The sequence below is a fragment of the Salmo salar genome, chromosome ssa21 (genome assembly GCF_905237065.1).
Source record: "Salmo salar chromosome ssa21, Ssal_v3.1, whole genome shotgun sequence".
Lineage (NCBI taxonomy): Eukaryota > Metazoa > Chordata > Actinopteri > Salmoniformes > Salmonidae > Salmo > Salmo salar.
In genome coordinates this window covers 40,156,411-40,181,357 of record NC_059462.1, presented here as the reverse complement: position 1 = coordinate 40,181,357, position 24,947 = coordinate 40,156,411, and the positions used below count along the sequence as shown (strand labels likewise).

Here is a 24,947-nt window from a genome sequence, read left to right as displayed (position 1 = left end):
CTTCATGAGCTGTAGCCGAAAAACTACTGGCATTTGGAAAGTTTGAGGTGAGGGAGAAAGTGTGGTGGAATGAGTATTAGCATTGTTAAATATCTTGTTAGCTGGATTGAATTAGCTGTGTGTTATGTGTTAGGCTATTAGTTGGTTGTGTTGTATTTACCAGTACCCAGTGTTCGAGGGGTCCGACATGCCAATCAACCTGCTATCTGCCAATCACGGGAATGCCTGGAATGTTCTGATGCCGGGCATCCTGGTGGTTGGCGGAGTGGCGTGGAGGGGGGTTGGCCAGGGGGGTGGAGCATTAGAAGTTAAGACCTAGTTTAGCCATTGCTCTCTCTCTTATTTCTGGCCTTCACAAGAGAAGGTCACGGTTGTTTTACAGGGTATCCTTCATTTATTTGGCGTGGGTTATGGCCAAACAGTAGCTTGTGTGAAGTTGGGTTAATAAACCGTAAATTCGTAAACTCAATCCTCTGTCTGGACAATTGTTCCTTTATGATCCAGTTAGGTCATTACAGTATTAACTGGTAATGTATACGACTCCTTGCCGTTCCTCAAGTTATAACGCGTTAGTTGCATACTGGACCCTGACATTCTGTGTGAAATATTAACTAGTTAACTAGCTAACTAACTAACCACTATCTGTTAACTAATGTTTTCCCTCTACAGCATGTGGTTAATTTTCAGAATGAGAGAATTAGGTGAAAATGAGGCATTTAACAAGTGGATTCAGGGATCAAGTGTAGCTGGAGCTGGGCCTGGTTTAAGCTGGATGCCACCATAGAGGTGAAAGGAACACCACACACTTTCCTGCTTTCGCTGGGACATTGTAGAACAGATGTCCACAGGCAGAAAGTGTACAATGTAATAATGTGCAGTGTGGCCCAAATATATTGCTTTTGTTGTTTTCAATTTACATGTAGCCTTGTGCACTTGATCGATGTCTATAGATGTTTTTTTCCCAAGTGCAATATTTAGATGTGTGTGGTCACAAGAGTTCTATTATAAAGGCTGTCATGGCTAACTGCAATATTAGTGTATTGTTTTTTTCTCAAGTGTCATTTGCAGTAAAGTCTAGGCAACAAATAACATTGGATTGCTTTCTTTACATTTTTTAGCTGTGAGTTAGGTTTACATTAACCACTTTTTATTTTACACACAGAGACTGATCATGTAGATCATATTCTTTGTTGTTTAATTAGTTAAAACCTGCATTTCCCCTAGCAGGGATTTTTTGCATGTTTCAGTGCAAAAAAAAAAATCACCTTTTTGGGCCCTCAGCAGTTTGCATCCCTGGTTTAGGAGACTCACCTGGTTGGACTCAGAGCTGGAGGTGTTGTGGGTGGTGTTGAGGGCAGAGGCTGCAATTGCGTGGGCATGCTGGCGGGCAGCGAAGGAGGGCGAGGGTTGGATGAGGGGAGGGGTATGGCCAAACGCACTCAGGCCTCTCTGTTGGTTGAACAGCTGCTGGTATGCCATGGGGTTGATGGAGTGGGGGAAGGTGAACGACGGACTGGGAGAGGAAAGGGAAGGACAGTTATTAGCGGATCCACTCCATTTACAACAGCAAGAGACAGACATAACTCCGCTATAGGCCTGGACATAAGGTTGAATGCTGTGGCGATTGAGTGAGCGAGTGACTAGTGTATGTGGAGCCCTTCAATAGATGTATAGATATGTGAAAGTAATAAATACTCAAACATATAGAGATGAGAAAAGTTAGAATACCTTGTAAGTTTTCTTTGAGTGAGTGACTGGTGTAATGCCTTGTGTTGAGCCTTGTGTTGAGTGTGTGTGTGTGTGTGTGTGTGTGTGTGTGTGTGTGTGTGTGTGTGTGTGTGTGTGTGTGTGTGTGTGTGTGTGTGTGTGTGTGTGTGTGTGTGTGTGCGTATGTATGTACAGTATGTGTTTGAATGCATATGTGTATGTCCTGCACCTGATGCCGCTGACTGACAGGTGTCCGTAGGAGCTGCTGGCTGCAGAGCTGGAGCGTGAGTTGTTGATGTAAGCCACCAGAGAGTTGGGCGAGGTACGAATCATGGTCTGCAGGTCGATGCTGGCGTCTGAGAGAGGGGAGATGGACAGAGCTCGCTTCCTGTTCAACCTGGGGGTCAGTCTGGGGCTGGAGAACCTGGACACTGCAGAGAATGAACACAATCAATGAATCAAATGTATTTGATAACTGTTTAACTGTTGTCACTAGTCATCATCTGTTTTTAGATGAAAGCAGCACAAATATTTTCTCCAGAGGCGTTCTAGTAGAGGTCATTGTGCTGCTAGTCTGGTCTAGACTATAGTACAGTCCCCCCTCAGTCTGTTAATGGCTGTGCTCCAAATGGTACCCTATTCCCTATATAGTGCACTACTTTTGACTGGGCTCTGGCATAGGGCTCTGGTTAAAAGGGGTGCACTGTATAGGGAATAAGGTGCCATTTGGGACGCAGGCTATCTCTCTCCAGCATCTCTCTCATACAACCCTCCTTCTCCCCTTAAAGTTCACATCCTCTTATGCATAATTAATCACTTGCAATCATTTGCTGTAATTACCGTGATTAGAATCTCACCCAGTCAGTTGCATTTCAGCAAGTTAAATGGAGGCAATTTAAAAACATTTATTTGAGAATACCATTAAAAGAATGAGGCATAGCTACAAAGGGCAGAAGTCAACCTAGAGAGTTGTCGAGGGCTTTTCCTATGCTGTTTTTGGAGCATGAACATTACAGTAAAATAAAAAAAATGTTGTACTTTTTTTGCCCATGAACTGTTGTTTTGGTACTTTGTGTTAACTTGAACCCTTTTAGCACTAATTCCCTCAGGTTGTGTTTGATACTAATCCTTATTCTCTATAAGAATGCATGTAGACATACTAAAAGCACGTAGTTGTGTGTACGTCATTCTGATCTGAATTGAGCACTTTAACCTTCCTCTTTGGGACATGCAATGGAAAGCCCTTTTACAGGCTACATTAAACAGTTCCAGGTAGTCAAAGACATTTGGAAAGATGTCTTTCAGGGGTATCCAAAAAGTTCCTTTCATTTTTCTTTGTCGGCTTTGGTTTTGACTCCTGTGTTCCAGTGGCAATGTGTGACAGCTACTGTAGGGAGAGATGGAAAGAGACAGAGGAGGTGATAGGGGGGAGTGGCTAACGGAATACAGGGTAAGGGTAGAGGGGAGTGTCTAACGGAATACAGGGTAAGGGTAGAGGGGAGTGGCTAACGGAATACAGGGTAAGGGTAGAGGGGAGTGACTAACAGAATACAGGGTAAGGGTAGGGGGGAGTGACTAACAGAATACAGGGTAAGGGTAGAGGGGAGTGTCTAACGGAATACAGGGTAAGGGTAGAGGGGAGTGGCTAACGGAATACAGGGTAAGGGTAGAGGGGAGTGGCTAATGGAATACAGGGTAAGGGTAGGGGGGAGTGTCTAATGGAATACAGGGTAAGGGTAGAGGGGAGTGTCTAACGGAATACAGGGTAAGGGTAGAGAGGAGTGTCTAACAGAATACAGGGTAAGGGTAGAGGGGAGTGTCTAACGGAATACAGGGTAAGGGTAGAGGGGGAGTGGCTAATGGAATACAGGGTAAGGGTAGAGGGGGAGTGGCTAATGGAATACAGGGTAAGAGTAGAGGGGAGTGTCTAACAGAATACAGGGTAAGAGTAAAGGGGAGTGTCTAACGGAATACAGGGTAAGAGTAGAGGGGAGTGTCTAATGGAATACAGGGTAAGGGTAGAGGGGAGTGTCTAACGGAATACAGGGTAAGGGTAGAGGGGGAGTGGCTAATGGAATACAGGGTAAGGGTAGAGGGGGAGTGGCTAATGGAATACAGGGTAAGAGTAGAGGGGAGTGTCTAACGGAATACAGGGTAAGAGTAAAGGGGAGTGTCTAACGGAATACAGGGTAAGAGTAGAGGGGAGTGTCTAATGGAATACAGGGTAAGAGTAGAGGGGAGTGTCTAACGGAATACAGGGTAAGGGTAGAGGGGGAGTGGCTAATGGAATACAGGGTAAGGGTAGAGGGGAGTGTCTAACGGAATACAGGGTAAGAGTAGAGGGGCGTGTCTAACAGAATACAGTGTAAGAGTAGAGGGGAGTGTCTAACGGAATACAGGGTAAGAGTAGAGGGGAGTGTCTAACGGAATACAGGGTAAGGGTAGGGGGGAGTGTCTAACGGAATACAGGGTAAGGGTAGAGGGGAGTGTCTAACGGAATACAGGGTAAGAGTAGAGGGGAGTGTCTAACGGAATACAGGGTAAGGGTAGGGAGGAGTGACTAACAGAATACAGGGTAAGAGTAGAGGGGAGTGTCTAACGGAATACAGGGTAAGGGTAGAGAGGAGTGTCTAACGGAATACAGGGTAAGGGTAGAGGGGAGTGTCTAACGGAATACAGGGTAAGGGTAGAGGGGAGTGTCTAACGGAATACAGGGTAAGGGTAGAGGGGAGTGTCTAACGGAATACAGGGTAAGAGTAGAGGGGAGTGACTAACAGAATACAGGGTAAGAGTAGAGGGGAGTGTCTAACGGAATACAGGGTAAGGGTAGAGGGGAGTGTCTAACGGAATACAGGGTAAGGGTAGGGAGGAGTGACTAACAGAATACAGGGTAAGGGTAGAGGGGAGTGTGTAACGGAATACAGGGTAAGGGTAGAGGGGAGTGTCTAACGGAATACAGGGTAAGGGTAGAGGGGAGTGTCTAACGGAATACAGGGTAAGGGTAGAGGGGAGTGTCTAACGGAATACAGGGTAAGGGTAGAGGGGAGTGTCTAACGGAATACAGGGTAAGGGTAGGGAGGAGTGACTAACAGAATACAGGGTAAGGGTAGTGTTGGCCAGCTGCTGTGGGTCAACAGGTGCTGAGCATTAGCCCTGGTGTGAGGGGCCAGGACACAGACCAGGGCAGAGGACTGAGGGTAGTACTTGTCTGGAGGGTTATTAGGCCTAACGGGGCATCATCAGAGGTGCTGGCAACAGGAAGTTCTTAATAGCTCTCATCCCACCTCGCCAAAACACATGCCCCGTCAGACATGCACACACACACCAGCCGCCAACATGTCAAACACACCACTGTCAACCTGCTTTATTGGGTAAATTAGTGATCCTTCCTTCCAAACCTACGGCCATAAAAACTGTAGTCTTATACATGGTGTGTGTGTGTGTGTGTGTGTGTGTGTGTGTGTGTGTGTGTGTGTGTGTGTGTGTGTGTGTGTGTGCGTGCGTGCGTGCGTGCGTGTGTGTGTGTGTGTGTGTAAAAACTTAAGTGTAATGTAGATGAGTCAGGCGCAGGACAGCAGATATGAGTAATGTACGCAATTTTACTCAACAATAATCACAATACACGTCAAATAAATCCAAGGCCACAATAACGGACCGCAATACAATAAACAATCACTCACAAACAAACATGGGGGAACAGAGGGTTAAATAATGAACAAGTAATTGGGGGATTGAAACCAGTTGTGTAAGACAAGGACAAAACAAATGGAAAATTGAAAGTGGATCGGCGATGGCTAGAAAGCCGGTGACATCGAACGCCGCCCGAACAAGGAGAGGGACCGACTTCGGTGGAAGTGGTGATATTAAGTCTTAAGTTTTCAAACTATTATGTTGTAAAAGGCATATGTGAATAAAGAGCAGCAGGACTCAAAAGGACTCTGGCTGCTCTATGAAAACTAGCTGTAGACATGTAAGAGATATTTATGAAAGAGTTGGCAAAAACAACAAACGGTCCTTAGGAATGTTCCTCTATGAAGCTAATAAATAAATGTGTCATGTATCATTAGGCGTGTTGAGAAAGAGGGGGTTTGTCTCAGGGGAGATGGGGAAGAGAGGGAGTAGAGGGGGAGGAGTGGGGAGAGGGTTGATACCCGAATACAGCGGTGGGTTTATAGTTCTCTAGAAAAGTTTTGGGTGGATTTACATTGAGTCTAATGGCTCTTTCTCTCTGCCTGGGACTGGGCTGGCCCATTGTTGAGCCGCTGTGTTTGTGTGTGCGTGTGTGTGCGGTGCAGCGGTCCTATTAATCTCTGCTTGCCAGAACTGAACCTCAGGGGAGATGCTTATTAATGTGCCACTTAATAAATCAGGAAACAAAACAGGGTACACTCGCAGCCTGGCAAGGCTGGCGCCTAACCCCCCTCCCCCCGCGGCACCTATCCCAAAAGACTGCCTCATACCTCCTAACCTCCAACCCCCATTACCCAGACATGGTCTCAACCCCTTTCCAAAAGACTGCTTCATACCTACAACATCCCCCAAACCCCACACCTATACCCCTAAACAAACTGTAGTCATAAGCCCCCAAACCCAAACCCACCACCACACACCCCTACCCTCAGACAGGATCTCAAACCCTCTCATACCTTATACTTCCAACCCCAAAATCCCCCTCCGTACCCACCCCTAGACAAACTGTAGTCTCTCCCTATGCAATTCAATACAACTTCATGTGTTAGTCAACAGTGTGTGCATGGGAGCAGTGTTCGCTCCTCTAGCCTGGATCTGGCACACCAAGGATACACTACTCCCGGCCCCCGTGTTAGAGACACAGCGTACAAGGTCATTGCTGCGTCTGCTCTGCTAGAGGTCACACAGGCAACACTCACATGGCGATGGAGTGTTTTATAGGTGGCGGGGCTCTAATTTAGGGATACGCCAGGTTCCGGCAGAGGAGAGTGAGAAACCAGATGTTCTATGAGGCGGGATACGCCGTGGGGAGGTGGCAAAGCGCTGGCGGAGAGATATGTCCTGTTCTTTAGGTCTAGGACGCTCTCTGTGGGAGCAGAGGAGAACAGAGCACGGGGAGGGTTGGCTATAATTGGTGGATCTGGGCTCATAATTACAGGCACTTCAGTGCACATTCACCAAAAAACTAAGAGTGATTATTTTAAGCATCTGCCTTGCTGTTTTAATTGAAATGGCTTTGTGGAAAATCAGAAAACTCTAATTGGAGGGTAGTTATCCTTTACCCCCCGTCCCTCCCCACCAACCCTAGTACAGCCCTAAACCAATGCCCCTCGAATGAGAGTTGGCACAGGTTCCACACACAGCACAGCACACAAAGGTAGTCTCCCTTTGTTCAGTGTAACAGTTTGTATGGGATCAGGAGAGCCAGTGGAGCCCTGTGGAGGGCCTGGCTTTGTTGGGTCATTAGTTAGGAGTGTTGATTCACTACATCCGCTGCTTTCTGGCTCTGACTCTCTCTCTCTTGCTCTGGTCTCTCTTTCTCTGGTCTCTCTCTCTCTGGTCTCTCCCTCTCTCTCTGGTCTCTCTTTCTCTGGTCTCTCTCTCTGGTCTCTCTCTCTGATATCTCTCTCTGGTCTCTCTCTCTGGTCTCTCTCTCTGATATCTCTTTCTCTGGTCTCTCTCTCTCTGGTCTCTCCCTCTCTCTCTGGTCTCTCTTTCTCTGGTCTCTCTCTCTGGTCTCTCTCTCTGATATCTCTTTCTCTGGTCTCTCTCTCTGATCTCTCTCTCTGGTCTCTCTCTCTGAGCTCTCTCTCTGGTCTCTCTTACTGGTCTCTCTCTCTGGTCGTTCTCCCTCTCTCTGGTCTCTCTCTCTCTCTGGTCTCTCTCTCTCTGGTCTCTCTCTCTCTGGTCTCTCTCTCTCTCTGGTCTCTCTCTCTCTGGTCTCTCTCTCTCTCTGGTTTCTCTCTCTTTGGTCTCTCTCTCTGGTCTCTCTCTCTCTGGTCTCTCTCTCTCTGGTCGGTTCTCCCTCTCTCTGGTCTCTCTCTCTCTCTGGTCTCTCTCTCTCTGGTCTCTCTCTCTCTGGTCTCTCTCTCTCTGGTCTCTCTCTCTCTCTGGTCTCTCTCTCTCTGGTCTCTCTCTCTCTCTGGTTTCTCTCTCTCTGGTCTCTCTCTCTGGTCTCTCTCTCTCTGGTCTCTCTCTCTCTGGTCGTTCTCCCTCTCTCTGGTCTCTCTCTCTCTCTGGTCTCTCTCTCTCTGGTCTCTCTCTCTCTGGTCTCTCTCTCTCTGGTCTCTCTCTCTCTCTGGTCTCTCTCTCTCTGGTCTCTCTCTCTCTCTGGTTTCTCTCTCTCTGGTCTCTCTCTCTCTGGTCTCTCTCTCTCTGGTCGTTCTCCCTCTCTCTGGTCTCTCTCTCTCTCTGGTCTCTCTCTCTCTGGTCTCTCTCTCTCTGGTCTCTCTCTCTCTGGTCTCTCTCTCTCTCTGGTCTCTCTCTCTCTGGTCTCTCTCTCTCTGGTTTCTCTCTCTCTGGTCTCTCTCTCTGGTCTCTCTCTCTCTGGTCTCTCTCTCTCTGGTCGTTCTCCCTCTCTCTGGTCTCTCTCTCTCTCTGGTCTCTCTCTCTGGTCTCTCTCTCTCTGGTCTCTCTCTCTCTGGTCGTTCTCCCTCTCTCTGGTCTCTCTCTCTCTCTGGTCTCTCTCTCTCTGGTCTCTCTCTCTCTGGTCTCTCTCTCTCTGGTCGTTCTCCCTCTCTCTGGTCTCTCTCTCTCTCTGGTCTCTCTCTCTCTGGTCTATCTGGTCTCTCTCACTGATTATATTTTTTTTTGCATGATTTCGGTTTTGATGATTTTTTTTAAAACATTAAATTCACTATGCATTATGTGGGTTGAATGCTGTAACAACACAGAATAAAACAATTAAGTCCCATGATGGTAGTGATGGACCATGTGTGAATAACAATCAGTTATTCACAGTACTTCACTTTAATCAAATATTTAAGTTGTTGTTTTGTATATTACATTTGTTTTACTTGATGACTTTATTATTTCATTCCAAGTCATCATCTCATCACTATAGAGCTGCTTCCTGTGCTGTTGGACACATTTTTTTAGTAGTTCTTCAAAGTAAATAAGGCATACTTTTATGTCTGCTGAATACCAATACCTTGCGAAGCAACTGCTCTCTATGTATCCCCTCTTGATCGCGCATTCTTCTTTCTCTTACATAGCAGGCGTAAAATAAACATAGACCGGACAAGTAGCTGCTGCGCTATGGATTATGGTCATTGCAGTTAAAAATCACATTTTCTGCTCTAAACTATGTATAACATTGGCCTGTTGGAAACTACAACTCCCTACTACATTGCACAATTCGGGCATGATCTGATTTATCTCTAGAGAAACGGCAGCTCAAAAAACTGAACAAAATGGAATCCAATAAAATGTAACAGACATCAGTCAATTAGTTTTCTAAAAACCGAAAAACAACCAACATTTTGGTTAATCGCTCAGAACTACTATCTGGACTCTCTTTCTCTAGTATAGTTGCTATACAGTGGTTCCACTACATCTACAGCTCTGTCTCTCTCAGGTGAGCCCAGACTGAGGTGAAGCAAGCAGGCCCAGGCATTGATCCTGCGAGGCGAGGGAGAGGCCCAGCGCGATGCCCAATCGCCTCCCTGAACTACACCGCAGCCTGGGTACCAGCCAGCCAAGAGCCCCAGCACAGCCACCCCAGCTCCGCTCTGCTCTCCTCCGAGTGGTGAGGAATGTTTATTTTCCCTGGTAAATCTCTCTAATACCTTCACTGCACATTTTATTAGAGGAGGCTCGCTGTGATGATTCCCCTGTGAGCCCCTAGTGTCCTGCTAAAGCTAGACGTGTGTGTGTGAGCACATGTTCATACAGTAAGTGTTTGTGTATGTAGTCAAACCAGGGGGACAAGACCCCCCTCCTTCTCTGTCCCTCCCTCACACCTCATCCCCAGATTTATTTTTCCTCTGACTAGATGGAAGATATTTACTTTGGCAGCAGCTATTGTCATAGGACCTTCAGTTTCTTTTCCCGCCAGCAGGTTCCTCCACGGTTAGTTCTCTACAACCTGCCCCCCCCCCCCCCACCCACCCCATTCTTTCAGATCAGTGCAATAAAGGAGAAGTGAGGAGACAGATTGTTTAGACAACTGAAAAAGCTTATCCTTGTCCCCTTAGTTTGGTGATGTACTGTATGTGTTCTGCTGGGTGCCGCAAGTTTGGCCCACCATCAGGCTGTGTAACAGCATAATATCCCCCCTTGGTTTGGCCCACCATCAGGCTGTGTAACAGCATAATATCCCCCCTTGGTTTGGCCCACCACCAGGCTGTTAACAGCATATTATCCCCCCTTGATTTGGCCCACCATCAGGCTGTGTAACAGCATAATATCCCCCCTTGGTCTGGCCCACCATCAGGCTGTGTAACAGCATAATATCCCCCCTTGGTTTGGCCCACCACCAGGCTGTTAACAGCATATTATCCCCCCTTGGTTTGGCCCACCATCAGGCTGTGTAACAGCATAATATCCCCCCTTGGTCTGGCCCACCATCAGGCTGTGTAACAGCATAATATCCCCCCTTGGTTTGGCCCACCATCAGGCTGTGTAACAGCATAATATCCCCCTTGGTCTGGCCCACCATCAGGCTGTGTAACAGCATAATATCCCCCCTTGGTTTGGCCCACCATCAGGCTGTGTAACAGCATAATATCCCCCCTTGGTTTGGCCCACCATCAGGCTGTGTAACAGCATATTATCCCCCCTTGGTTTGGCCCACCATCAGGCTGTGTAACAGCATCATATCCCTCCTTGGTTTGGCCCACCATCAGGGCTGTGTAACAGCATAATATCCCCCCTTGGTCTGGCCCACCATCAGGCTGTGTAACAGCATATTATCCCCCCTTGGTCTGGCCCACCATCAGGCTGTGTAACAGCATAATATCCCCCCTTGGTTTGGCCCACCATCAGGCTGTGTAACAGCATAATATCCCCCCTTGGTCTGGCCCACCATCAGGCTGTGTAACAGCATAATATCCCCCCTTGGTTTGGCCCACCATCAGGCTGTTAACAGCATAATATCCCCCCTTGGTCTGGCCCACCATCAGGCTGTGTAACAGCATAATATCCCCCCTTGGTTTGGCCCACCATCAGGCTGTTAACAGCATAATATCCCTCCTTGGTTTGGCCCACCATCAGGCTGTGTAACAGCATAATATCCCCCCTTGGTTTGGCCCACCATCAGGCTGTGTAACAGCATAATATCCTCCCTTGGTTTGGCCCACCATCAGGCTGTTAACAGCATAATATCCCTCCTTGGTTTGGCCCACCATCAGGCTGTGTAACAGCATCATATCCCCCCTTGGTTTGGCCCACCATCAGGCTGTTAACAGCATAATATCCCTCCTTGGTTTGGCCCACCATCAGGCTGTGTAACAGCATAATATCCCCCCTTGGTTTGGCCCACCATCAGGCTGTGTAACAGCATAATATCCTCCCTTGGTTTGGCCCACCATCAGGCTGTGTAACAGCATAATATCCCCCCTTGGTTTGGCCCACCATCAGGGCTGTGTAACAGCATAATATCCCCCCTTGGTCTGGCCCACCATCAGGCTGTGTAACAGCATAATATCCCCCCTTGGTCTGGCCCACCATCAGGCTGTGTAACAGCATAATATCCCCCCTTGGTCTGGCCCAGTGATATGCTGTGTGCTGTGTTTGCATTAGGCTGTTGTCGAAGCCTGCGGTTAGTTACTGACAGATGTACTGACAGATGTATTTATTTGCGTGTTCATCCACCCAGGGGCCCATCTCTTCCCCTTTATCTATCAGAGATCACTCATAACATAACATGTCAGGTGCAATAGATTTACTTTAGGTTTACAAGGGGCTTTAGGGAACAAGGCCCAACTGGCCTCTGCCTGGTCTGCTGGAAGTGTCTGCTACTAGAGGGGAAAATTGGTCTTTGTTGGTTTAGCGGAGACTGTTCTTTCAGCCTGTGTGTCGGCCCGCCCGTCACATGAACGTGTCAGAGCACGCCATTGGCATGGACACGCATTTGGCACAGCAGTGAAGGAGAGCGTTTCGGCACGGCCCACACTAAACGGCCGACCGACGGCAGGCAGGATCTGCCGGTGTTTGTTTTGTAGGCCTGTCAAAGCAGACTGCATGTAGACTACATGGCACCCATGTCTCAGTCAGTCACACAGTAGGCGGAGGAGAGGAGCAGAAAGCTACTGCACTACTTTTGACCAGGGCCCATAATGTGTTCTTAGAGAAAGCATTACTACTTACTTAGCTACTCCCCTTCACCCTTAACAAAGGGACCCAAAGGATGCTCACACAGATTATTGTTCAGATTATTGACTGTTCTCATCAATTGTTTTACACAGTATACAATTGTCAATGTACAGAATACAGTACCATGCATGGAGATAGGGTTGCATGGTCTTTCCTGAGCAGTTAGCTCTGGTAGACTGGACTGGACAGCATCAGGGTGACATGTTTAGTGCAATTTAACCATGTTCCTGAGAAAAAGACAGAGAGAGTGTCTGGTTTATAGATCTGCTTAATGGCAAGCTGTACAATTGACAGTAAATCCATACATTTAGCCCTATGGAGATACGAGGATACCAGACTGTCTTAAAACTTTACTCACCGGCACGGCAGAATTTTCCATAAACACATTTCTCTCTTTTATTAACAACGATCACTATTTTATAGTTCAACCTTAAACCTCTAAGCCCACTCTCTCATGTCTGCAGTACTAATAGGAATAACTGGGAGGGAAAATAACCAGCCATACTTTAACTTTGGGTTCACTGAGGACTCTGCCCTTGTGGTAGGTCCAATGAGTTTATTAGAGCATAAACTGATTTTGAAATATGCATATAAATTTTATTTTATTTTATCAGAGCAAAGCTTCCAAAACAAACGTTGGGGTCTCGATGCATATGTATCACCCTCTCTGCTGTTAAATGAGTCTCTTTATTCGCGGGGCTGTCTGCTGAGCCTCTGAGCCATTAGATGGCTGGCTGGGTCAATACAGAGGCTGTGTGTGTGGAGCTGCTAGCCTCGCTAACCGCACTAACAGAGAGCCCCAGGCCCCGAGAGTGCCAGGACGTTGACCACATCAAACCCAGCGAGGAGAAGGAGAAGGCCCAGTGCTGTGCTGTGTGAGTTGGTGTCTGTGGGTGTCTGAGCAAACAGCCTCCCCAAACAACTGTGGGCAGCCAGCAGCAGTGGCGGTCACACCGGGAGAGAGAAGTGGATGGAGGAATGGAGGGACGGAGTAGTGAAGGGGGAAGGCAACAACATCTATGCCACAACCTTGCCGTCCGTTCTCCCCCCTCCCTCCCTCTTCATGTTTGATTATGTGATTTAGGGGTAATTTAAGGTTAATTTCAACGGCGGTCCCGTTTTCCTAGCGTGTGCGTGTGAGGATTGATGCGTAAGCGTCACGCAGGGTGGACCGGGAGCGTGACAGATGAGGTGGAAACACTGTTAGATGGCTCGCTCTCGCTCATTTTCCTTGGGTGGGTTGAGACAGGATGAAAGTGATATGGATACTACACCGGGAGTCTGTGCCTGGCAGGCAGCGACTGCATTTCTTTGACTGTCGAAAGGCATCGAAAGGCTTACTTTCATGGACAGTTTAGTTTAGTTTTCCACTCAGCACTATATTGCCCTTTCATACAGCTTACTGGAAGGTTCCTGGGTTCATTTAGCTTAAGTCGAATCCAAAAGTCTTGGTCCAGGTACTTGCAGCAATGTTAGGCTTTACTTACTATCACTTTGCTCATACAGATGTAGGATATTAATTTAAGTCAGTTTGCTACAGCAGGAAAATAATCCTGCAGAAACAGGAAATGTGAATTATTATGTGGATTATAATTAACAGACATTTTTGTAGGGCTTGATACATTTTTGTGTAAGGGAAAATCAAGTCTGAAATGTCAAAGTGAAAATTACAAACTTCAGCCTTACAAACTTCAGCCTTTTTAAACCTGAAATACACTATACGTTTTAAATTGAAGGAAAGTTCTCCTGCAACAGCGTGATCAAATTAAGATTCTACATCTGTAGTTCTGGGTCCTTTAACAATGCAATAACAGGCGAGTGAAACAGACTGGCAGCAAGGCTTTGGTCCCTCACCATATGTCTGACTTCTGTGAAAAGCAGGGTTGTTCGCCACTTCTCTTCTGTCACACTGTCACTGAATGACCCCTGCCTGCATCTAGCCTCTGTCCTTGCCGTTAGCTGTAGAGAGCAGAGCAGGAACCACAGATTTACAGTATACCTGCCATAACACTGACTGAGAAACAGAGAAGAGACAGATATAGAAGCTCTGGCATCTGCTGCTGCCTGCAATATAGTACATCCCCCCCCCCCTCTCTCTCCATGGTTGCCCTTTTAAGGTTACCGCTGTGAATTTACAGGATGTTACTGATAACAGTGTAACACACCTAAAACACTATATGACTGGCTGTGTGAATAAGAAGGCTGTGCTGGGAGAACAGTGGGGGTTTTTACGAGTCCCCAGCCTCAGGCCTTTCTGTGTTTATATAAGACCCCACGACTCTCACTTTGATGTGGGGAAGTCTTACACACAGAAAACCACAAGAAGAAAAGGCATCTATAAAAAGCACAACACCACATCCACATACCTGGAGATCAGCACAAAGGGCAACAAGGCTGTTAGTGTTTAGTAGTGTGGTATATGGATAACTAAGCTGTTAGTATTTAGTAGTGTGGTATATGGATAACTAAGCTGTTAGTATTTAGTAGTGTGGTATATGGATAACTAAGCTGTTAGTATTTAGTAGTGTGGTATATGGATAACTAAGCTGTTAGTATTTAGTAGTGTGGTATATGGATAACTAAGCTGTTAGTATTTAGTAGTGTGGTATATGGATAACTAAGCTGTTAGTATTTAGTAGTGTGGTATATGGATAACTAAGCTGTTAGTATTTAGTAGTGTGGTATATGGATAACTAAGCTGTTAGTATTTAGTAGTGTGGTATATGGATAACTAAGCTGTTAGTATTTAGTAGTGTGGTATATGGATAACTAAGCTGTTAGTATTTAGTAGTGTGGTATATGGATAACTAAGCTGTTAGTATTTAGTAGTGTGGTATATGGATAACTAAGCTGTTAGTATTTAGTAGTGTGGTATATGGATAACTAAGCTGTTAGTATTTAGTAGTGTGGTATATGGATAACTAAGTTGTTAGTATTTAGTAGTGTGGTATATGGATAACTAAGCTGTTAGTATTTAGTAGTGTGGTATATGGATAACTAAGCTGTTTGTATTTAGTAGTGTGGTATATGGATAACTAAGCTGTTAGTATTTAGTAGTGTGGTATATGGATAACTAAGCTGTTAGTATTTAGTAGTGTGGTATATGGATAACTAAGCTGTTAGTATTTAGTAGTGTGGTATATGGATAACTAAGCTGTTAGTATTTAGTAGTGTGGTATATGGATAACTAAGCTGTTAGTGTTTAGTAGTGTGGTATATGGATAACTAAGCAATAAGGCAAGAGGGGGTGTGGTATATGGCCAATATACCACAGCTAAGGGCTGTTCTTAAGCACGACGCAATGTGGAGTGCCTGGACATAGCCCTTAGCCCAAAAATGCATAATTGAGCTCAAGTGCATCCTGTTTCCATTGATCATCCTTGAGATGTTTCTACAACTTGATTGGAGTCCACCTGTGGTACATTCAAGTGATTGGACATGATTTGGAAAGGCACACACCTGTCTATATAAGGTCCCACAGTTTGGAACCACCAAGACTCTTCCAAGAGCTGGCTGCCCTGCCAAACTGAGCAATCGAGGGAGAAGGGCGTTGGTCAGAGAGGTGGCCAAGATAAGACAATGCATGCGAGGCTTCGGGACAAGTCTCTGAATGTCCTTGAGTGGCCCAGCCAGAGCCCGGACCTGAACCCGGTCTAACATCTTTGGAGAGACCTGAAAATAGCTGTGCAGCGACGCTCCCCATCCAATCTGACAGAGCTTTAGAAGATCTGTAGAGAAGAATGGGAGAAACTCACCAAATACAGGTGTGTCAAGCTTGTAGTGTCATACCCAAGAAGACGCAATGCTGTAATCACTGCCAAAGGTGCTTCAACAAAGTACTGAGTAAAGGGTCTGAATATTTATGTAAATGTGTTATTATATTTTTAATACATTTGCAAAAATGTCTAAAAACCTGTTTTGGTTTTGTCATTATGGGGTATTGTGTGTAGATTTCTGAAAAAAAAGTTATACATGTAATCTGTTTTAGAATAAGGCTGTAACGTAACAAAATGTGTAAAAAGTCAAGGGGTCTGACTACTTTCCGAAGGCACTGTATACAGTATCACAAACCCCAGAGGAGCCTTATTGCTATTATAAACTGGTTACCAATGTAATTAGAGCAGTAAAAATAAATGTTTTGTCATACCCGTAGTATACAGTCTGATATACCACGGCGTTCAGCCAATCAGCATTTAGTGCTCGAACCACCCACTTTACAAGGGGCTCCTGAGTGGCACAGTGGTCTAAGGCACTGCATCTCAGTGCTAGAGTCGTGGTTCGATTCCAGGCTGTATCACAACAGGCCGTGATCGGGAGTCCATAGGGCGGTGCACAATTGGCCCAGCGTCGTCCGTGTTAGGGTTTGGCCGGGGTAGGCCGTCATTGTAAATAAGAATTTGTTCTTAACTGACTTGCCTAGTTAAATAAAGGTTAAATAAATACAAATTATTTTGAATATATGATACAACTAGCAGTGAGGTGAGTCCAAAGTAGTGCACTATAACGTGTAGGAAACCCTGGTCGTTTAGCGTCGCTTTAGACATGTGAGACCAGGTGAAGCATTCAGCCCATTAAGGTTGGTGTGGTGATTGGTGGAGTCAGGTTTGGTGTCTGGTCGGGGAAGAATCGTGCAGTGGTTGTTGCACTCCAGGACCAGGGTTTCTTACCCCTGATCTAGAGAATCGGGTGTCATTTGCGATACAACCCTGGTGGGTGTGTTTCAGGATTTCAGGGTGACTCACCGTCCATAGGGCTGATGTAGTCGGGCAGGTGTGCTGCTGCGGCTGCTGCTGCCGCGGCCGCCCCGGTCTGCAAGAGGAGGTCTCCGTAGGTGCTTCTGCCACTGGCCATGAGGTGGTAGTACTGTGTAGGATTGGCCCCTGGAGGGGGAGGGGGCAGGCTGAACAGACCACGCTCCTTCAGGTGCTCATGGGTCACTGTAGGACAGAGAGAGGGAGAGAGGGGTGAGATGAGAGGCACCTGTTAACTAACCGACAATTGACACAGGGAAGACTGGCACAGGAACAGACAGACAGCGAGAGAGGTAAAGAGAGACAAAGAGAGACAGAGAGATAGAGAGAGAGAGAGAGAGAGAGAGAGAGAGAGAGAGAGAGAGAGAGAGAGAGAGAGAGAGAGAGAGAGAGGAAATGAGAGGACGTAGAGACAGAGGGACAGACAGACAGCGAGAGAGGTAAAGAGAGACAAAGAGAGACAGAGAGATGAGAGAGAGAGAGAGAGAGAGAGAGAGAGAGAGAGAGAGAGAGAGAGAGAGAGAGAGAGAGAGAGAGAGAGAGAGGAAATGAGAGGACGTAGAGACAGAGGGACAGACAGACAGAGACAAAAAGAGTGAGTAGGCAAAGAGACAGACAGACACAGAGAGTGTGCATTGCTTCACAGGTTTGAAGATCTTTGCTACAGCAGATGCCTGGAGGCAAAAAGGCTTTTGGTAAGCGATGGGTGAAGTCTGAAGTGAGGTTTGATGGGGTGTGTGAATGACCCTGGGGAGTAAAGGAAGAAGACAAAGAAGGAGAAAAAGAAAGAAGGGATAACACATTCCTGCTTTTCTCTTGTCTCATACATAAATTAACTGTGACAGACTATCTGCTCACACACACACACACACACACACACACACACACACACACACACACACACACACACACACACACACACACACACACACACACACACACACACACACACACACACACACACACACAGAGAAAGCCATAAATGCTATCCAGAGTGAGTAGAAGGGAAACCCTTGAGCACCACAGTAATATTGATGTAAAACATGTTAACACCTGCACCCAGTAAACCCACATTTAAAAGTGTCACAAGCTATAAGAGTGAGAGATGGATTTGTTTTTCTTCCTTTCCTTTCATTCACAGCGAGCCACTGTGGGCTAAAGCCATTACTATGGCCTCCCCCTGTTTCCTGCTCTCCGTTTGTCCCTGTGGATATGTCAGGGGCTAATGTCTCAAATCATCAAATCAAGTTTTATTGGTCACATATAGGGCTGTGGCGGTCACGAAATTTCATCAGCCGGTGATTGTCAAGCAAATAACTGTCAGTCTCACGGTAATTGACAGTTTATTAACATAAACACATTTAGCATCTCCTGGCTTCCACACATATATTACAAGCCACTGATGCAGACCTTTGGAACATCTACATTTTAAAAAGTCAAATAAATCCATGTAATATAGCCTACACCTTCACAATAAATCCATTATGTATTTTAAACAGGTCTAAAGAAGCATGATATGAACAAAATGTAGTATATTTCAGAAGAAAAGAAAAGCATACTCTGAGTTGTCCTTATGTTAGGTCCTGATCTGGCTATGCGATATGGCTGTGGGCTACACTAGTTCATTTAGCAGACAAGATTTGCTTAGAATTCCATGGCATTATTTTATATTATTTTATACTATGAAGAATTCAATTGAACAAAGCTGAAAAAAATATAAATATTTTCTACAAACGATTTGAGGGAGTGTTCCGTGTTGATTCGGCTATTCCGTGTTGAGCGGTTAAAACTTATTCGGGATCTGTGTCCCTTCCACGGGACGGTTGAGCTAACATAGGCTAATGCGATTAGCATGAGGTTGTAAGTAACAAGAACATTTCCCAGGACATAGACATATCTGATATTGGCAGAAAGCTTAAATTCTTGTTAATCTAACTGTCCAATTTACAGTAGCTATTACAGTGAACGAATACCATGCTATTGTTTGAGGAGAGTGCACAATTGTGAACATGAAAAGTTATTAATAAACAAATTAGGCACATTTGGGCAGTTTGGCACAACATTTTGAACAGAAGTGCAATGGTTCATTGGATCAGTCTAGAACTTTGCACATACACTGATGCCATCTAGTGGCCAAAATCTAAATTGCACCTGGGCTGGAATAATACATTATGGCCTTTCTCTTGCATTTCAAAGATGATGGTACAAAAAAAATACCAAATAACGTTTTTTTTTCTTTGTATTATCTTTTACCAGATCTATTGTGTTATATTCTACTACATTTCTTTCACATTTACATAAACTTCAAAGTGTTTCCTTTCAAATGGTACCAAGAATATGCATATCCTTGCTTCAGCTACAGGCAGATATATTTGGATATGTCATTTTAGGCAAAAATTGAAAAAAGGGGCTAATCCTTTTATCAAAGAAATACAGTAGGTATTCCTATATGCTTATTTACAGAGTTATTAATGTAACTTTAGCTGTTCTACAAACGTTGGGCTATATGTTTGGATTTTTAATACATTGTAAGGCTGCATGATGAGACTAAAGATGATTTGAAAAATTGTCGCTTGAAAGGCATGAGCTCTGCTTTGTTTTTTACACAGGCTGTACACACTCCATCAGTCTCTCAGTCACAATTTGACAAGCACTTGATAATGCCTCGAATTTCACGGCAGTATCACCTTTGTGGCCGGAATGCACCCTAAAAAAAAACATGCCTTTTGCGGCCCGGAGAGCGGCGTTGTGACCTTCTCCCTGAATGCTATTCTATTCTGTGCAAGAAATAAATATTCCAAACATAGTCTGGGAAAGTTGTGGGGTGCAATAGATCCCAAATTAATACAACCACTAGCATCCCCCAATACTTGTTTACACAAGGTGGCTGACACAACAGATCAGAACATTTAGTTTAAAATGTTGATAAACTATTAGGCTACTTCTTCACATTATAAGTGCAGCAATGCGCACATGGCAGTAAGCTATAAATACAAATGTTCCATTAGTGGGAAAGCACCATTATCAAAAGTGACAGCAAATGTGATTATGCCAAAGCCACGGGCCACAACAAAATGGTCCTATCAGGACCAATAACATATTGATGTTTAATTTACGTGATATCCAGTCGAGTAGAAATAGGAAGGAGAAGATTGAGATACTTTTAAAAACAAAGTCTGATATTATTTTTTGCCTAATAATTTTGTCTCAAAGAGCTTATAGACGTTGACCAATTTTAAAATGTAATCTTGCTATATCAGAATGTGAACAACTCGTAAAAAGACTATGGGCAAATCACTTGTTCGAAAAATTAAGAGACCGGTGAGGATAGTCTCAGTGCGAAGTCTCCTGGTGAGAGTAGTAGTCCAATGGAACTATTATGTTAAAACTCCCAAAAATGCCCAATGTCAACATGTCCTGATGATGAAACACTTGAACACTTGTTAGAATGTAGCATTAAGAAGGAAATCTGGGACCTAATGCAAGTCGAACCAAATTCCATTGTATGGGGAAATCAATGGAACCCTTAAAGAGAACTAAAAATACCTTTTTGCCTCTTCATATGTATAGTGAAACAGTTTTTTAAACAAATTACAACATAACATATATATATATATATATATATATATATATATAAAATGGAAATGTGATGTAATTTACAATGTATGATATTAATCCAGAGCCTAATTATAATACAGAGCCTAATTATTTTTCTAAACGCAACCAAAAAAATAAAATACATTTGAAATGATGCAAACAACTGATTGTATCTCATGAAAGACAAAAGAAACAGAGAAATGTGGTTTAAAAAAAATAAAAGTAAAAGAACAGGCATGTGTTTCTGCTGGCCCACAGAGAAGCTTTAGTTTCTCCTCACCTGCCAGATCACATAACCACTTCCAGTACAGCTGCTTTGTGTGGACTGGACAGACACACTAAAGATGGTGGCGGGTAGTGGACTGGACAGACACACTAAAGATGGTGGAGGGTAGTGGATAGGACAGACACACTAAAGATGGTGGAGGGTAGTGGATAGGACAGACACACTAAAGATGGTGGAGGGTGGTGGATAGGACAGACACACTAAAGATGGTGGAGGGTAGTGGATAGGACAGACACACTAAAGATGGTGGAGGGTAGTGGATAGGACAGACACACTAAAGATGGTGGAGGGTAGTGGACTGGACAGACACACTAAAGATGGTGGAGGGTAGTGGATAGGACAGACACACTAAAGATGGTGGAGGGTAGTGGATAGGACAGACACACTAAAGATGGTGGAGGGTAGTGGATAGGACAGACACACTAAAGATGGTGGAGGGTAGTGGACTGGACAGACACACTAAAGATGGTGGAGGGTAGTGGATAGGACAGACACACTAAAGATGGTGGAGGGTAGTGGATAGGACAGACACACTAAAGATGGTGGAGGGTAGTGGATAGGACAGACACACTAAAGATGGGGGAGGGTAGTGGATAGGACAGACACACTAAAGATGGTGGAGGGTAGTGGATAGGACAGACACACTAAAGATGGTGGAGGGTAGTGGACTGGACAGACACACTAAAGATGGTGGAGGGTAGTGGATAGGACAGACACACTAAAGATGGTGGAGGGTAGTGGATAGGACAGACACACTAAAGATGGTGGAGGGTAGTGGATAGGACAGACACACTAAAGATGGTGGAGGGTAGTGGACTGGACAGACACACTAAAGATGGTGGAGGGTAGTGGATAACCTTTTATTCTCTCAGGCGGCTCTATTGCTCAGCATTTTAGCCTCTCAGGCGGCTCTCTCTAGTCTCTTCAACCTGTTGTCATAACAGGTTTGTGAGGACAGGCCTGTCATCATATGAACTCCGTACAGGGGAAGGAAATGGGCTTTGTTTGTCTTTGCTAATTTCCATGGTTTCCGATACCCAAACATTCGTTCACACACTTATACACACATTCTATTGTGTGCATGTGTACACATACACTCTCACTCTCTCACACACACACACACTCAAGCACGCACACACGTACACACATGCAAACACACACACTATATACATCATACACATCCCATTACATGAGAGGATGAAATGAGAATGTTTTAATGTATCAGAGTGTATTAGGTGTTAGACTAATTACCATAGTATGGTGGCTAATGTAGTGTGTAAACAACTTAACAACATATACCCAGGTGTGTTCTGGGAGATGTTGTGTGCAAGACGTGTGTTTATAGCGACAACTATCTTATATACTAGTCTTATGTGCCTCAAACACAGTCTGCTCCTCTCATCTCACCTTAATGCTGAAACAAATATGTTTGTAAATCAACCAACTATATTTCTGCCTTATCGTTAGCATTTGTATAAATATAATTTATAATCTGACAGATATGGGCTGTGATTTGACGTAGAAAATGTAGTTTTATCTGGACTTTTAATTTTTTACATTTGTTTTAATGCTCTCTTATAGTAAGATCCCCTATAACTGCCAGGAGATTGCATGCGTGTCTGTGTGCATGTGTGTCTCACCTTCTGTGGGGCTGAGTCCACGGGCAGCTGAGATCATGGATAGGGTAGGGCTGCTGTGCATGGAGCGGAGGTAGTGCTCCATGTGGTGGTTGATGTAGGGGTGAGGGGGGCTGAAGGGGGACTCCCCCGTCCCTGCTGCCTGAGGGGACAGACGGATCAGAGAGATGCCGTCTGAGATGACTGGGCTGCTGGCTAGGCCTTGAGGTCTGGCGAGAGAGAAAAGAGGTGGAGAATTAGTTAATGACAGAAATAGAGAGTGAAAGAGACAACCATCGATAAGCACATTGTTGTTTAAAGTGAAGACCTTGAAAGAGTAAGGCAAAACTGTGAAGTAAAACAGAATGTTTGTGAATTGTGGTTTACGTGTCAGTCAGGTCTGTCCCTGAAACCAGTTCCTCTACTACTGTTCTTTCTCCCTATTCCTGTTGTGTCACAGTCTTTTACCGCTACTCAGAGTAAGGCCTCAGGCAGTGAAAAAGTTGAGACTGAGGGTCTTAGACTCCTATGAAAAAGCCTACTGTTTTGGTGGGCTCAGCCAAGGTGTCTCTCATATTGGTACTTAACGCTTTTACAAGACAACATATCCTCCGGATGTTACTGTAAAACGGAGGCATCTCACTGGCCACCTTCAAGCTAGCATATTAATAAAGCAAGATACAATGATTGAAGTGGAGTCAGAGGTAATATAGTCCACAGGTCACCGTCAGTGGTATATATATTTGTCATTTGTTGGCAGTTAACTAGCAAGTCTGCTTGTAGAAACACAGCCAGATTGCTGTAACTCTTGATAGCTGGCCCCTGAAGCCAGAACTGAACACTGAATACAGTACAGTCTGTCTGCTGACCACTGGCACAGTTCTTTGAACTGTCTTTGGCAAAGCTAGTTCTTTGAAGCGACACGCTACTCCTCCTGTGAATCTGGTTGTTGTGCCATTACATTTTCAAATGGGTCTAATTGAAACCACAATGTGTGGTGGGCCAGGCAGTAGAGCACCTGGAAACAGGGAGTGACTGCCACTTCTCTGAGGAAGAAAGACTGCCGGACACCATTCAAGAGCTCTGTAGGCTACTGTACTTACATTCAGATGAAGAACTTGTTCAACTCTATCCTCTTGCAAAAACAACAGTGAAAGGTAGAAGCCAAGAGACTAGAATGTATTTTGCTAGAAGCCAAAAGACACATTTTTATGCTGCAATTCATCCACACCCCTCCACTGTCTGTCTGTTGTTATTGAGACATGCAGGCTGCTCCTAACTGAGGAGTCGATGTGTTAGGAGTAGTTTTTAAACAAAGCAGTACCACGTCCTCACACTTCATTAGTCTTCAGTCACTTTCCAAGCAGGAGGAAATGACCACTAATGAGGTGGGGGAGAGTGGGAGAGGGTGGGACAGTGAGGTGGGGGAGGATGGGGGAGAGGGTGGGACAGTGAAGTGGGGGAGAGTGGGAAAGGGTGGGACAGTGAGGTGGGGGAGGATGGGGGAGAGGGTGGGGGAGGATTGGGGAGAGTGGGAGAGGGTGGGACAGTGAGGTGGGGGAGGATGGGGGAGAGTGGGAGAGGGTGGGGGATGATAGGGGAGAGTGGGAGAGGGTGGGACAGTGAGGTGGGGGAGGATAGGGGAGAGTGGGAGAGGGTGGGACAGTGAGGTGGGGGAGGATAGGGGAGAGTGGGAGAGGGTGGGACAGTGAGGTGGGGGAGGATAGGGGAGAGTAGGAGAGGGTGGGACAGTGAGGTAGGGGAGGATAGGGGAGAGTGGGAGAGGGTGGGACAGTGAGGTGGGGGAGGATAGGGGAGAGTGGGAGAGGGTGGGACAGTGAGGTGGGGGAGGATAGGGGAGAGTGGGAGAGGGTGGCACAGTGAGGTGGGGGAGGATAGGGGAGAGTAGGAGAGGGTGGGACAGTGAGGTGGGGGAGGATAGGGGAGAGTAGGAGAGGGTGGGACAGTGAGGTGGGGGAGGATAGGGGAGAGTAGGAGAGGGTGGGACAGTGAGGTGGGGGAGGATAGGGGAGAGTAGGAGAGGGTGGGACAGTGAGGTGGGGGAGGATAGGGGAGAGTAGGAGAGGGTGGGACAGTGAGGTGGGGGAGGATAGGGGAGAGTAGGAGAGGGTGGGACAGTGAGGTGGGGGAGGATAGGGGAGAGTGGGAGAGGGTGGGACAGTGAGGTGGGGGAGGATAGGGGAGAGTGGGAGAGGGTGGGACAGTGAGGTGGGGGAGGATAGGGGAGAGTGGGAGAGGGTGGGACAGTGAGGTGGGGGAGGATAGGGGAGAGTGGGAGAGGGTGGGACAGTGAGGTTGGGGAGGATAGGGGAAGTGGGAGAGGGTGGGACAGTGAGGTGGGGGGAGGATAGGGGAGAGTGGGAGAGGGTGGGACAGTGAGGTGGGGGAGGATAGGGGAGAGTAGGGATGGTGGGGTTGGGGGCTCAGAGTACAAGACTTGAGTCTGCTCAACTGATGAGTTGCAGGGCAGGCAGGCAACATACAAAAAACTACCAAAATGCTCTGGCTTAGAAAAATCATAAATAAGCTAGTATACACAAAGATGTTTTAACATCCATTAGTTATAATGATAATAATTCATATTAGATACAACTAGGACTTTGGATTTAAAACACATAGTTCTGTATCTCAAGGATAGTAAATTCTGATATGTGCCAAGAGCACGAGGTAAAAAAACTGTTAAAA

General features: G+C 45.8%; 1 protein-coding gene across 3 annotated transcripts in view; it reads right to left on the bottom strand.

The window, feature by feature from the left end:
• The window catches only part of LOC106582360 (zinc finger protein GLI2), a 242,808-nt gene that overhangs the window by 26,434 nt on the left and 191,427 nt on the right, over positions 1-24,947 (bottom strand). For all 3 annotated transcript variants that reach the window (XM_045704761.1, XM_045704760.1, XM_014165414.2), the window contains 4 exons: positions 22,266-22,471; positions 16,734-16,928; positions 1,937-2,138; positions 1,312-1,513 (listed from right to left, as the gene is read on the bottom strand). In XM_045704761.1, coding sequence (XP_045560717.1) covers positions 1,312-1,513; positions 1,937-2,138; positions 16,734-16,928; positions 22,266-22,471 — 805 coding nt within the window. The remainder of the gene's footprint in view (positions 1-1,311; positions 1,514-1,936; positions 2,139-16,733; positions 16,929-22,265; positions 22,472-24,947) is intronic.